This window comes from Podarcis filfolensis (assembly GCF_964270895.1).
Source record: "Podarcis filfolensis genome assembly, chromosome: 5".
NCBI lineage: Eukaryota > Metazoa > Chordata > Lepidosauria > Squamata > Lacertidae > Podarcis > Podarcis filfolensis.
The window spans coordinates 21,538,964-21,552,447 of record NC_139608.1 but is presented as its reverse complement, the minus strand read 5'-3'; the positions used below and the strand labels follow the sequence as shown (position 1 = coordinate 21,552,447).

At 45.7% G+C, this 13,484-nt stretch overlaps 1 protein-coding gene across 3 annotated transcripts in view; it reads left to right on the top strand.

Moving 5' to 3' along the window:
* The window catches only part of LOC310762334 (vomeronasal type-2 receptor 1-like), a 32,635-nt gene extending 21,214 nt beyond the window's left edge, over positions 1-11,421 (top strand). For all 3 annotated transcript variants that reach the window (XM_083613196.1, XM_083613195.1, XM_083613197.1), the window contains 3 exons: positions 1,978-2,205; positions 6,809-6,932; positions 9,866-11,421. In XM_083613196.1, the coding sequence (XP_083469322.1) occupies positions 1,978-2,205; positions 6,809-6,932; positions 9,866-10,857 (1,344 nt within the window). In that variant the 3' untranslated portion in view covers positions 10,858-11,421. The remainder of the gene's footprint in view (positions 1-1,977; positions 2,206-6,808; positions 6,933-9,865) is intronic.
* Positions 11,422-13,484: the final 2,063 nt, after the last annotated feature.

Here is a 13,484-nt window from a genome sequence, read left to right as displayed (position 1 = left end):
CCTCCCCAGCCGAAGCCAGGCTCAAAGCGGCTAACAACAATAAAAGTAACACAGCATTCTAAAATCAATTCATTCTAAAATCAATTCAAAATCAAATTAATGGCAACCATTGGGCTAGAGTTCTGTGAGGATTACCAAAGGAGGGGGTCAGACTGTGCCTTGGCCAAAGGCCTGGTGAAACAGCTCTGTCTTGCAGGCCCTGTTATAAACAGAAGAGCCTAAAAAATCAGATCAGAAGGACCCAAAAGCACATCTTTGGCATTTCCAAAAGCTGGGGCAATCGCTGAAAAAGCCCCATAGGGAAGGAACCTGGATCAGGATTCTCAAAGATGACCTTACCATATGGGGAAAGGTGCTTTCTGTCAGTCTTTGGCCATGGAGGAGGTTTAAAACAGGAACCTCAGTGCTGAAATGGCCACCAATAATAATATAATAATAATTTATTATTTATTACCCGCCCATCTGGCTGAGTTTCCCCAGCCACTCTGGGCGGCTTCCAATCAAGTGTTAAAACAATACAGCGTTAAATATTAAAAACTTCCCAGCAGGGCTGCCTTCAGATGTCTTTTAAAGAGAAGATAGCTGCTTATTTCCTTCACATCTGAAGGGAGGGCGTTCCACAGGGTGGGCGCCACTACCGAGAAGGCCCTCTGTCTGGTTCCCTGTAACCTCACTTCTTGCAATGAGAGAACTGCCAGAAGGCCCTCGGCGCTGGATCTCAGTGTCCGGGCTGAACAATGGGTGTGGAGACGCTCCTTCAGGTATACAGGACCATGTGCCGCCCTGCCCTAGCTTAATCTCCTAATGCGTTTTCAAGAGCATCTCCCATGGAGTGCCACCACAGTAGCTAATCCTTGAGGTTGCAAATAGTTAACGAGCTCTTTATAGAGGGACGAAGCCAACAAACTTGATGCAATGGGGGGAAATGCCAGCTTTCTGTTCAACAGTAGCAACAGAACCAGGTGGATGTGCTGGTGCATCCCTGCTCTGGCAGGACAAGTCATCCTGAAAAACAGTTGACTCACATAGTCTCGAAGCCAAATACAGACAGAAAACATTTAGTCAATGTTCTGCAAATATCCAAGAATGGAGAGGATCTCTTGAGAGTGTGTGGCATCACAGTGCACATATGGGGTGGGGTGGGGTGGGGCACTTCAATAACCTGACCCGAAGCCAGGGATGAAAAACAAATACCTTCCTGATTTTTGTATTTATTTACTGAAATTCCCAACAGTTCATGCGAGCAGGGTCGTGGCTAGGCATGATGGGAGCTATTGTCCAGAAACTTCTTCTTTTTGGGGGGTGGGCGTGGGGAGAGGGATGGTCACAGGTTCCCCACTTTTATCTTAAACCTTTCAAAACAGTAGGTAAAGGTAAAGGGACCCCTGACCATTAGGTCCAGTTGTGACTGACTCTGGAGTTGCGGCGTTCATCTCGCTTTATTGGCCGAGGGAGCTGGCGTACAGCTTCCGGGTCATGTGGCCAGCATGACTAAGCCGCTTCTGAAGTACCAAGGCAGCGCACGGAAACGCTGTTTTACCTTCCCGCTGGAGCGGTACCTATTTATCTACTTGCACTTTGACGTGCTTTTGAACTGCTAGGTTGGCAGGAGCTGGGACTGAGCAACGGGAGCTCACCCCATCATGGGGGATTGGAACCGCTGACTTTCTGATCGGCAAGTCCTAGGCTCTGTGGTTTAACCCACAGCGCCACCCGCATCCCTTTCAAAACAGTAGAAGTTAGTACTATTATTTGATACTGAGCCTGGAAATGAATTGGTAACCACAGGGCCACTGATTCGAACCCTACTTGCCTCCCCATCCCACAGGCACACATATCCAAGAATTCTGGCGCCTGGATTTTACAGAAGCTGAAGTGTTCAGCCCCTGTAAAGGGCAGCCCCTTGCTCAGAGTATTACAGTCATCCAGTCTGGATGTAAGTTTGACACATCCTTACTTTTGTCTCCTGATTTGTAGTTAATGTACTACATGAAGAATAAAATGACATTTTCGGTTCTTGGAGAGGACGTACACATAGATGAGAAGGGAGATGTGTATACTTCATATGACATTCTAAACTGGCAAAAAGGTGAGAATGGCGAAGTTGCCTTTGTGCCTGTTGGAACATTTAACATGACGACGGAATACGATATGGAATTTCATATCCAGAACGACTCAATATTTTGGAATAATCCAGCAGGAGCAGTAAGTGAATTGCACTTTCTATGCCTTCCTCTAGTTCAGTCATTTCCAAAATGGGTGGTGCCAGCCCCTGGGGGTGTGGAATTACCTGGGAGGGGGGTTGCTAAGAAGCAAGTGGGTGGCAGGGGGAAAGCTGGTATCAGTGGATGAAGTTCATCACTTTGGTTGAATTAATTAAGCTAAATCATTTTAATTGGATTTCAAATACGTTAAATGTGAAATTAACTGTTACTGTTTTGAATTTTAATGTGTTATCTTCTTTATTGGGTCATACAAATCACTATTCTGAATAATGCTTTTTATAGAGTAGGGGGCACTGGGAATGACCTTATGGAACCAAGAAGGTGGTGGGCCATAAAAGTTTGTGGACCACTGTTCTAGTTTAACCATCCATGCTACTACAACTCACACAAATTTCACAGGAATAATAATAATAATAATAATAATAATAATAATAATAATAATAATTTATTATTTGTACCTCACCCATCTGGGCCACCCAGCCACTCTGAGCACCTCCCAACAGAATAGTAAAAACACAATGAAACACCAAACATTAAAAACTTCCCTAAACAGGGCTGCCTTTGGATGTCTTCCAAAAGTCAGATAGTTGTTTATTCCCTTGACCATACTATTCTTATATGTATGGTTCCATACAGTAGTTTATAGACTTTTCACATCTTCAGTGGTTTTCTCATATTTCCTTCTAAGATTGACAACCCCAATGGACATAAAGTGAATTTCAGAAGAATTTATATGATTTCCCTTGAGAGTCCATGTGGCAACTGGTGGGATTTCCACCTGTCTCTTTTTGTTTGTTTGTCTGTCTGTTTGTAAAGTTTGTTTGTTATAATCAATCTGGCTGTTTGTAGTAACCCTAATTTTAAAACAAGTCTAACGATTGCTCTTTGAGGAACAAGAATAAAAGGGGCTCAATTCTACCTAGTATGCACAATATTGGGTTCGGATCCAGGTTCACATCCCATGCTAGCCATGGGGCTCATTTTCACTGCTGTTGCTGGAAATGCAGAGCCCAGCACTGCCTGTGCACTTTGCATGATAGCCAAAGTTGCATGTGCAACAGGGCCTGACAGCTGGAAGTCTGTGAGCAGATTGTGTGAGATTTTCAGAAAACCTGTGGTTGCCTCTGAGTTTTCTTCTCCAGGGGGCAAATAGCAGCTGGGGCCAGGATGTTCATTCGGAAAACAGCCTGGAGAAGAAGGGCAAACACCAGCATGCCATCACTGTACCTGTGTGATTCTCTCTCCCCTCCCCACTCCTGCTGCTATTTCAATTAAAAACAACTGCAGTAAATTCACCGACAGATCTTCCATCACCAGTGTCACATCTATCTGTGTCCCTTGATAAAACACACTTCATTCTACTCTCAGGACTCTTCACATGCCCTTTCCTTCTAGATTAACACCACAGTGCTATAGATTCTGGATACTGTTTTCAAACCACAAGTGAGGAAGTGTCATGTTAGGGCTTGTTCTTGTTCTTGTGGCATCTGCAGCAACAAGGAGCCTGCAATGACTTGTTATCTTGCCCTGGAAGATTCTGACTATAAAAGTCCCATAATGTCTCCGATGGAGACATAATGCCCTCTTTCCACACCTCCTTTGAATAGGCTTTTCAAGTGTCTACACAAGCAAACACACACACACATTTTGTTGGACGTACCATAGCTCAATAGTAGAGCACCTGCTTTGCATGATGAAGGTGTCAGGTTCAAGCCCTGGTTTTGGTGTTGGCAATGCTGCCAGTGTGAACAAAACTCCCCCCCCATATATATATATATATATATATATATATATATATATATATGTTACATCACATAATTAAAAAGAAAATATGCCACCTATCTGTTAACAAAAATACATTATATAAAAAGTAAAATGTTACTATGAAATAAATGTTACATATACAGTAGTACCTCGGGTTAAGTACTTAATTCTTTCCGGAGGTCCGTTCTTAACCTGAAACTGTTCTTAACCTGAAGCACCACTTTAGCTAATGGAGCCTCCTGCTTCCACCGTGCCGCCAGAGCACGATTTCTGTTCTCAACCTGAAGCAAAGTTCTTAACCTGAAGCACTATTTCTGGGTTAGCAGAGTTTGTAACGTGAAGCGAATGTAACCTGAAGCGTATGTAACCCGAGGTACCACTGTACATAAAATAAGGTTCTTCCATCCTTTAAGACTTCCGTCTCTCTCAGCGTGGGTCCCTCATTTTCTCAACACCTGCATTTGTTATAACAATTAACTTAAGATATATTGTCTGTTTTCTTTATACCATATTATATTGCAAGAGTGAGTCAAAGCATGTTAAAGGTTTCATATGGGAACAATGTTCTATTAAGTTTACAGTGGTACCTCAGTTTACGAACTTAATCCATTCCGGAAGTCCATTCTTAAACCAATACCGTTCTTAAACCGAGGAGTGCTTTCTCTAATGAGACCTCCTGCTGCCGGTGCCCTTCCACCATTCGGATTCCATTCTTAGACCAAGGTAAAGTTCTCAAACCGGGACACTACTTCCGGTTTTGCAGAGTTCTTAAACCGAATCATTCGTAAACAGGACTGTTCTCAAACCGAGGTACCACTGTGCTCTGTAATTATCCCATTCTTAACTGAACTGGTGTGTTGTTTGGTTCCGAATTCTCCCTGTCAATTTTGCGAGTTCTGCATATACAAACGTTTTCACCTGCCATTCTTCTTTTTGCCAGTGTGGACAAAACTGAGTTTAGCTGGGCCAATGGTTTGACTCAGTATTAGGGTTGCCATATTTTGAAGAGCAAGAAAGGGAACACGTTTGCCAACTTCCACTTTTAACTATGGATTGCTTTGACGGCTCTAATTTTAAATACCCCTACCATATGTAGGCTATAGAAGCTGTTATATATTCTAGTAGCAATGTTCTAAACGTTCAACAACAACAACATAATAATAATAATACATATTGCTCCCTCACTTGCCACATGAAAGTATTTGGGCTCATGTTCACATCTTTGTGAATGTAAGTATGCTCACAATTTTGTGAACAGAACAATTTATTAAACTGTTTAACATGTACGGGACTCTACTTAAGGGCAGGGGGATGTTAACTCTTGCCCTCCCAGACTCCTCCTCCAAGATCTTGTAGCTGAGCCAGTGTCCTTTTAGTTCAGCCACAAGAGACGGGATTTATACAGTGTGTAACTAGTTAAGATGCTGCTCTGTTGTGATTCTCTGCTGCAGACTAGCTTAGCTGGGTGCCTTAGATCTGAGACTAATGCACTAGAATATTTTTCAAGGGTTACTGTAAACCAAAAACCAAAAAACCCCTGACATTTTGCCAAATTTAAAAAATCCACCCGGACAGAAATTTTTATCCTGGAAAGGAGGACATGTCCTGAAAAAAGAGGACATATGGCAACCCTAGTCAACATAAAGCAGATTTCTATATTTCCCAATCCAAACTGCCTTGCAGAACTTGACTGTGCACATATATTGCATATATTACTACTTATACTTAGCTGCTGCTCTAAAGTCTTGCAGAGAGCAGGGGAAGTGGTAAGGGGTGACCCACGGGCCCGAGCCATGAATCTACTGCACCCTTCCTTTATTCTTCTTCTTCTTCTTATTATTATTATTATTATTGTTGCTCACAAGACAACTGGGCTCGCTGCAAGGTGCAATGCCAATGAGACCACACAACTACCCACCATTTAAATTTGTTCAATGGTACCAATATGTATTAGGGATGTGGGTGGTGCTGTGTTCTAAACCACTGAGCCTAGGACTTGCCGATCAGAAGGTCGGCGGTTCGAATCCGTGCAACGAGGTGAGCTCCCATTGTTTGGTCCCAGCTCCTGCCCACCTAGCAGTTCAAAAGCACATCAAAGTGCAAGTAGATAAATAGGTACCACTCTGGCGGGAAGGTAAACGGCGTTTCTGTGCACTGCTCTAGTTCGCCAGAAGCGGCTTAGTCATGCTGGCCACATGATCTGGAAGCTGTCTGCAGACAAACACCGGCTCCCTCAGCCTATAGAGCGAGATGAGCACCGCAACCCCAGAGTTGTGGACGACTGGACCCAATGGTCAGGGGTACCTTTACCTTTACTGATATGTATTAATTGACATGCACTTTTGTCTCATGGACCTGCGTCCCAGGTCCAAAAGGTGCCTAGCAATGTTCCTGGTTGAGAATCTCCTTGAGAGCTACCTAACAAGGCTCTCAGTCAGGTGCATTGCTAGGCACCTAATGAACTCGGGACACATGGATGTGATTGTAGCTGAGTAAAAATGGCCTCCCAAGTTCTCCACCATTTTTGTATCCTGAGGGATTCTCCAAGGGCAGGCGAAATCCCCCAACAGTTTGTTGAGGGTGTCCATTAGCAATGGCTTAGCATGACTTCTCATTTCCTCCCTCCCCCCACCGTCAAAGATTTCAGCATTAGCAGCAACTGTTGTGGGCAGACTGCCATTTTGTATCTCCACAAAAGGCCTAGCATCATTCCAAGTCACTGAGGAGGAGGAAATATAACAGCCACAATAGTCACCCTCTTGTTGCATGGCAAAAACAGATACATAGGAGAAATAACAGGTCTTTTCTGTGCCTTTCAGCGTCCACGCTCCACATGCAATCTGAACTGCCAACCTGGTTATCGGAAGGGGATCCTGCAAGGAAAGCCCTCATGCTGTTATGATTGTATAAGGTGTGCCGAAGGACAGATCAGTAATATAACAGGTATGGATGCCTATCAGCATTTTAGCCAATGGGGGGAAAGAGGACATTTGTCTAGACCCAGGATGGGGAACCTGAAACCTTCTAGATGTCAATGGACCACCACCATCCCTCAGCATTGGCCATGCTGGCTGGGGCTGGTGGAAGCTGGAGTCTAACAGCTTGGGGGGTGTACAGGCTCCCCATCCTTGGCCTAGACTCTAGAGAGCTGAAAATTAACTCAAGTCCAAGTCTTGCATTGGTTGGTTCAAACTGGAATCCTGTAGTTTATCTTTCCTTCCTTCCTTTTTCTTCAGAGGTTTCATTGCAATAGGGAGGAAGAGAGTATGAGCTGAAGATTGAATAGGACAGATTGAGAGGACAGTGAATAAAGGAAGTTTGTCACTTGGCAAGAGAATATCTGAGGTCCAATTCTCATTGGCCTTTTTTGTACTTGAGTACTGAATGCCTGCACGAGCACGATTAAGGCACTAGCACCAACAGCTGCCAAGTGTGCATCCACACCTTTCATTCATGCTTTAGTGCCCTATAGAACAGTACTGTGTGCTTTAATTACATGGAAACTCTGAGCTGAAGAAATGGAAAGGATCATGGGGGGAGGACTTCGAAATAGGCCATAGAGCTTTTTCTTTTGGATTTCTTTTTGGACACACACACACACACACACACACACACACACACTTATATTTAATGTTTTAAATTCCCCCCCCTTATCCTTTGATCTTAATTTATAGCAGACACTTTATATCAAAATTTTGCCTGAAAGGTGGCGAGGGCCATGGCTGGCACCACAAAGTTGATGGTGATGGCATTACGCTTTTCTTTAAAATACAGTTATGCTTGCTTAAAGAAATAAATTGGGTCAACGCACAGTTAAGGTAATCCTGGACAACGAATCAAAGGTGCTTTTGTCAATTGTTTGAATGAATTGCATCTGCTAGAATGTGTATATTGGAGTGGGGGAAGAAACAATAGTTCTGAAGAGGGGAAATCCTTGGGTGAGATCCAACTGTTGTAATCAGATTGGACCCCTTCAAACAAATGGTCTTAAGTTCATTGATTTAAGTGGCCTTACTGGGTTTAACCACAGAGCCTAGGACTTGCCGATCAGAAGGTCGGTGGTTCGAATCCCTGTGACGGGGTGGGCTCCCATTGCTCGGTCCCTGCTTCTGCCAACCTAGCAGTTCGAAAGCACGTCAAAGTGCAAGTAGATAAATAGGTACTGCTCTGGCAGGAAGGTAAACGGCATTTCCATGCGCTGCTCTGGTTCACCAGAAGCCCCTTAGTCATGCTGGCCACATGACCCGGAAGCTGTATGCTTGCTCCCTCGGCCAATAAAGCAAGATGAGCGCCGCAACCCCAGAGTCGGCCACGACTGGACCTTATGGTCAGGGGTCCCTTTACCTTTACTCTGAGTGTGCCTAAAACACCCCTGGTGTTGTCGATGGTGCACACATTTGCTGCAGCATCACCACCTTCCCTGTTCTCTCTCACACAGGAGGGAATGCTTTTTTAAAGACAGTGCTCAACGCCGGCAGTTTCTCCAATTTCTTGGATATAGGCTGACTTCTGAGTATATATGTATAGAACCGCACTATTAATGTTATAGGTCAACCTTTCTCAAACTTGGGTCCCCTGACATTGTTGAACTACAACTCCCATCCTCCCTAGCCAGCAGGACTGGTGGTCATGGATGATGAGAGTTGTAGTCCAACAATGTGTGGGGAAACCAAGGTTGAGAATGGCTCTTATAGTTCTAGATATTAAACTACTGCAGGTCACCTTAGAACCACATATATTAAAATACACCATAGCTGAGTGGGGACTTGAACTAGGGCCTCCCCCCTCTCCTAAGATGGCACTCTAACCACTATGTCACTCTGGGTCCCATGTGCCCTCAGTTTGAATCTTTCCGGTCCTATAGCTGTTGAGTTTGTTTTTAGGGCTGCTGAGTGATCTTGTCAACAGTCAATGGAGGCTGAATGGAGGGTGAATGGGGCCCCTCTTGCAACCTCAGCCTGTCCTCAGCCTGTCCTCACCTTGCAGCTTACAACTAGTTAAGGGGTGGCTTTGCTTGTGATTGCCCATATCTCCTGGTTGCCTCATCATTCACTCTACAGCAGTGGCTAGTGCTCATTAGAACTGTGTAATCAGACACTTATTGGATTTCAGTTTGCTGCTCATGATCACGGGTCCCTAGTGAATGTCACACAGTAGATCCTGGTTACCCTAATAGTCTTTGACTATGACCCACCCTTAACCTGGAAGACTACCCTCTAATTTGTAACGTGTGAAAAACTCTCTGGGGTTGCTTAGCAGTGAGAAAAATGCATCCTGCGTTCATGGGTACGTTTTAAACCATTCTGGACAAAAATCAGAAGGGAAACTAAGGCACATTTTACCTTTTACATACACTCACCTTTCTGTATTCTCCATCCAGACAAGGAAAAAAGGCGCCAGATCATAGAGTTGGAAGGGACACTGAGGATCATCTGGTCCAACCTCCTGCAATGCAGGAATATGCAGTTGTCCCACACAGGGATCAAACCCAGTGGCGTAGCGTGGGGGGTGCAGGGGGGGCGGGCCGCACCGGGCGCAACATCTGGGGTTAGGGCAAATCCATGGGTTAGGGGGCGCAAATCCACGGGTTAGGGGGCGCAAATTACTTGCCTTGCCCCGGGTGCTGACAACCCACGCTACGCCACTGATCAAACCTGCAACCTTGGCATTATCAGCACCACGCTCTAACCAACTGAGCTATCCAGGCATTAGTGGAGGGCACATTCCACTCAGGCTTAGGGTGTGAAGCAGGGGGAGAGAGGAGGGTGGCCTGGGAGAATTCCAAGAGCCAGATAGAGAGAGAGGTCTGAAGAGGGCTTGAGGCTCCCCTATGGCATTTTTTTAAACAATTAGTTTCTGGTTTCTTTCTTCTCCAGATGCAAGGGAATGCACAGGCTGTGAGGAAGATTACTGGTCCAACAACGAGAGAAATAAATGTGTGCTTAAGGAGGTGGAGTACTTGGCTTACGAAGATGCTTTAGGGATGACATTGATTGCCCTGTCTGTGTTTGGGGCTCTCGTCGTCCTGTCAGTGACTGGCGTATATATCAAGTTTAGGAACACAGCTCTCGTGAAAGCCAACGACCGGGAGCTGAGCTTCCTCATTCAGTTTTCTCTTGTCGGAACCTTGATGACTTCTATCCTCTTCATTGGTAAGCCAGAAGACTGGTCCTGCATGTCCCGGCAGGTGACCTTAGCCTTGGGTTTTTCCGTCTGCCTGTCTTGTGTCCTGGGAAAGACAGTGACACTCTGCCTGACACAGCTGGCCATGAACTCAAAGGTTGCTGAGAAAGCGCGGATGTTGGTGAAGCCGATTTGCCAAAAGATTATTGTCCTCAACTCTGTCCTTACCCAAGTGGGCATCGTCTGTGCCTACCTGATACTGAATCCTCCTCGCATGTACAAGAACACCCAGTTCTCCATCACAAAAATCATTTATGAATGCAACGAAGGCTCCATCCTGTACTTGTGTGTCATGTTTGGCTTTGACGTCTTCCTCGCTATCCTGAGCTTCCTCACGGCCTTTGTGGCTCGCAAGCTGCCCAATAACTTTAACGAAGCCAAGTTCGTCACCTTCGGGATGCTGGTCTTCTTCATCGTATGGATATCATTTGTGCCTGCTTATTTAAGCACACGAGGGAAGTTCAAAGTGGCCGTGGAGATCTTCGCCATCCTGGCTTCCAGCTTTGGTTTGCTGGGCTGCATATTTGTGCCGAAATGTTACATTATCTTGCTGAAACCTTTAAGAAACACAGAAGAAATCGTAGGAGGAAGAGCGGCCACCAACGACAAGAGCGCACCGCCAACTTCTGCCTCGTGCACCAGTGAAGTTAACAACACTACTGTCTCTACGGTTCTTGAAGATTAGAACTTTTAAAGCTTTCGCCTGTCACCAGTTCCACTAGTTTATTTGCACACGTTTTCCCATCTCTATGCTGAGAGAAAGAAGATGCCTTACCAAAGTCCCCCCCCCTTCTGCTTGTTGGGGAATAATAGCACAAATAAAGCATAGCTGATTGCTTGCTGAGAAAATAACAGGAGGAGCTTTGTATTTTCACAACGACATATAATAGCTTGGATCTAACCCTCTGCAAGCGGAAAGAAACTTCTGCTCACACAAGGGAAGGGGCCACAGGTGCTCACCACCACCAGCGGCTGCAGCCTCCCCAGCTACGTAGTTCAGGAGGGTTCCTTCTCTCCGGAGAGGCTTTCTGATGTGTGCGTTTATGGAGGAGGCAGCAGGAAGGAGAAGACAGGAAGACTCATGGTTCCTGGGATCCAGCGCCTATAATTCTACCTATAATAGGCCAGCCATTCAAAACCATGCAATCAGTGACTTTTCCATGTAAAAACCAACCCTCTCAGCATAGTATCAACTAACTGCATGAGAGTGCCTCTGATATTTTCCAATAAATCAAATTATTTACAACTTGCTTCATGCTATTTTATAGTTACGGGGAGGCGATCTAATTAGTGTGGAACAAAGTGGCATGATTGTTTCTCACGACCTAGGAACTATGGCGCTTTTAGTACAGCCTAAAATTGCATTAGTCTAGAGGTAGCCAACATTGTGTCCTCCAGATGTTATAGACTACAGCTCCCATCATTCCTGCCCAGTGGCCATGCTGGCTGGGACTGATGGGAGTTGTAGTCCAAAACTTATGGAAGGTACCAAGTTGGCCATGATTGCATTAGCTTTCCATGTACTATCACAGAGCTGCTGCTCTTCCTGAAAATGCACAAAGCAAACTATAGGAAAGGACCATAGCTCAGCAGAAGAACATCTGTCTTGCATGCAGAAGGTCCTAAATTCAATCCCTGGCATCTCAGGTAGGACTGGGGGAGAGACTCTGGTCTGAAGCCCTGGAGAGCCACTGCCAGTCCGTGTGGACAGTACTGAGCTAGATAGACCAATGGTCTGACTCAGTATAAGGCAGCTTCCTATGTTCCTAATTAGTTAGGTAAATTGGTTGCCATGCTCACCAAATGCATGGGCTTCCAGTATGAGCAGGCCAAGAAATTTGTGCTTGTTGCAGCTGGCCCCTTGCTGACTAAAGAAAATGGGCTTGTAGAAGAATTCCCCCAAAACTGATTGTGCAAAATGACTTATCATTCAAGATGCATTTTAGAAAATATGGGGATAAATGTCCTGCTCTAAAAAGAGAGAGGGTTTTGGCAGAGCCGCAGAGCCACCCTCCTAAGGCCAGTGACGCTGCTGCTTACCTGGGTTCAACTAAGCTGGGATGGCAGTGGGCTCAGGACTCCACGGCTGCACCACTGGGTGTGCTGCTGCCAACCTGCAGCTCCCATCAATGCAACAGTGTAGCTCCAACCTTGTTACACACCCACCCACCCTCCACAGCCTCAGCCCTGTCCAGGTAAGCAGGACTGACACCATCGTTGGGAGGGCAGCTCCACTCCACAGTGCTCTCCGCTGCTGAGGGAGGGGTAGATTTACTGAGGAATGTTGCTGGGAGACTTTTGCAGAAACAGCCAAAATAGGGTAGTGAGTTGTAGTAACAGCACTGCCTTGGCTGGACTGGAGCATTCCATCATCCCTAGCATTGGCTCTCCAGCGGTACGGAGGTAGTATTCCCTGCCTGTTTTCCCAGCTCCATTTATTTCTGTTACTGTTGGTGTTATCACAGGGAACAGAGGCAATGTTTACTGAGACCTCTAACAGCCTGGTATGCTTTGTACCTTATGTGCCTTGCGTTGTATACACCTCTGCTCTTTGTTGAGCCAAGTTATTCAGAGAGAGGGAAACCAATATTGATTTGTTTGTAAAGGTTGTTTTCTGCAATGGTTTCATCAGAAGGAGCAAATTGTCTGGCAGCTGGGACTATGTTCATGTCCATGTGCATTTTGCCTGGGAAGCATTCTGTTTTACAGAGCTTGCCAAAAAGCCGTGGCAGCTACCGCCAGAACAGCAGCTACCTCCAGAACCGAAACAATGCAGAACAGGGATTTCTGCATTGTTTCTGCATTAACCATATCACCAGATGAGGCCCAGTTAAATGATGCAGCCCTTGAGATGGACCTCATTACTGTGCCTTCCATCACTAGCCTTTAAAGCCATGTTTCGTTGGCCTTGTGAAGATGTTCTTCATGCACATGCATTTGACACATAGTCAGAGGACAGAAATTGTGCATGGTGTCCCCACCCCACGGCATGATTGGACCGTACATATGGGCATATGAGCTGTTCACATGTGCATGCCTTGCAAGATCTGTAGGCTACAGGGCTGTAGCTCAGCAGCATAATACCTGCTTTGCATGCAGAAAGTCCTAGGTCCAGTCTCTGGCATCTTCAGGCAGGCCTGCGAAAGGTTCCCTGCCTGAAATCCTGGAGAACCTCTGCCAGTCAACGAAGACTAGGGTTAGGGAACTTGAAGCCCTCCAGATGTTGTGGGCATCTATCTGCCCCAGGGGGCATTGGTAATGGTCAAGGATGATGGGGGTTGTAGCCCACCAACATCTGGAGGTCCACCAGTC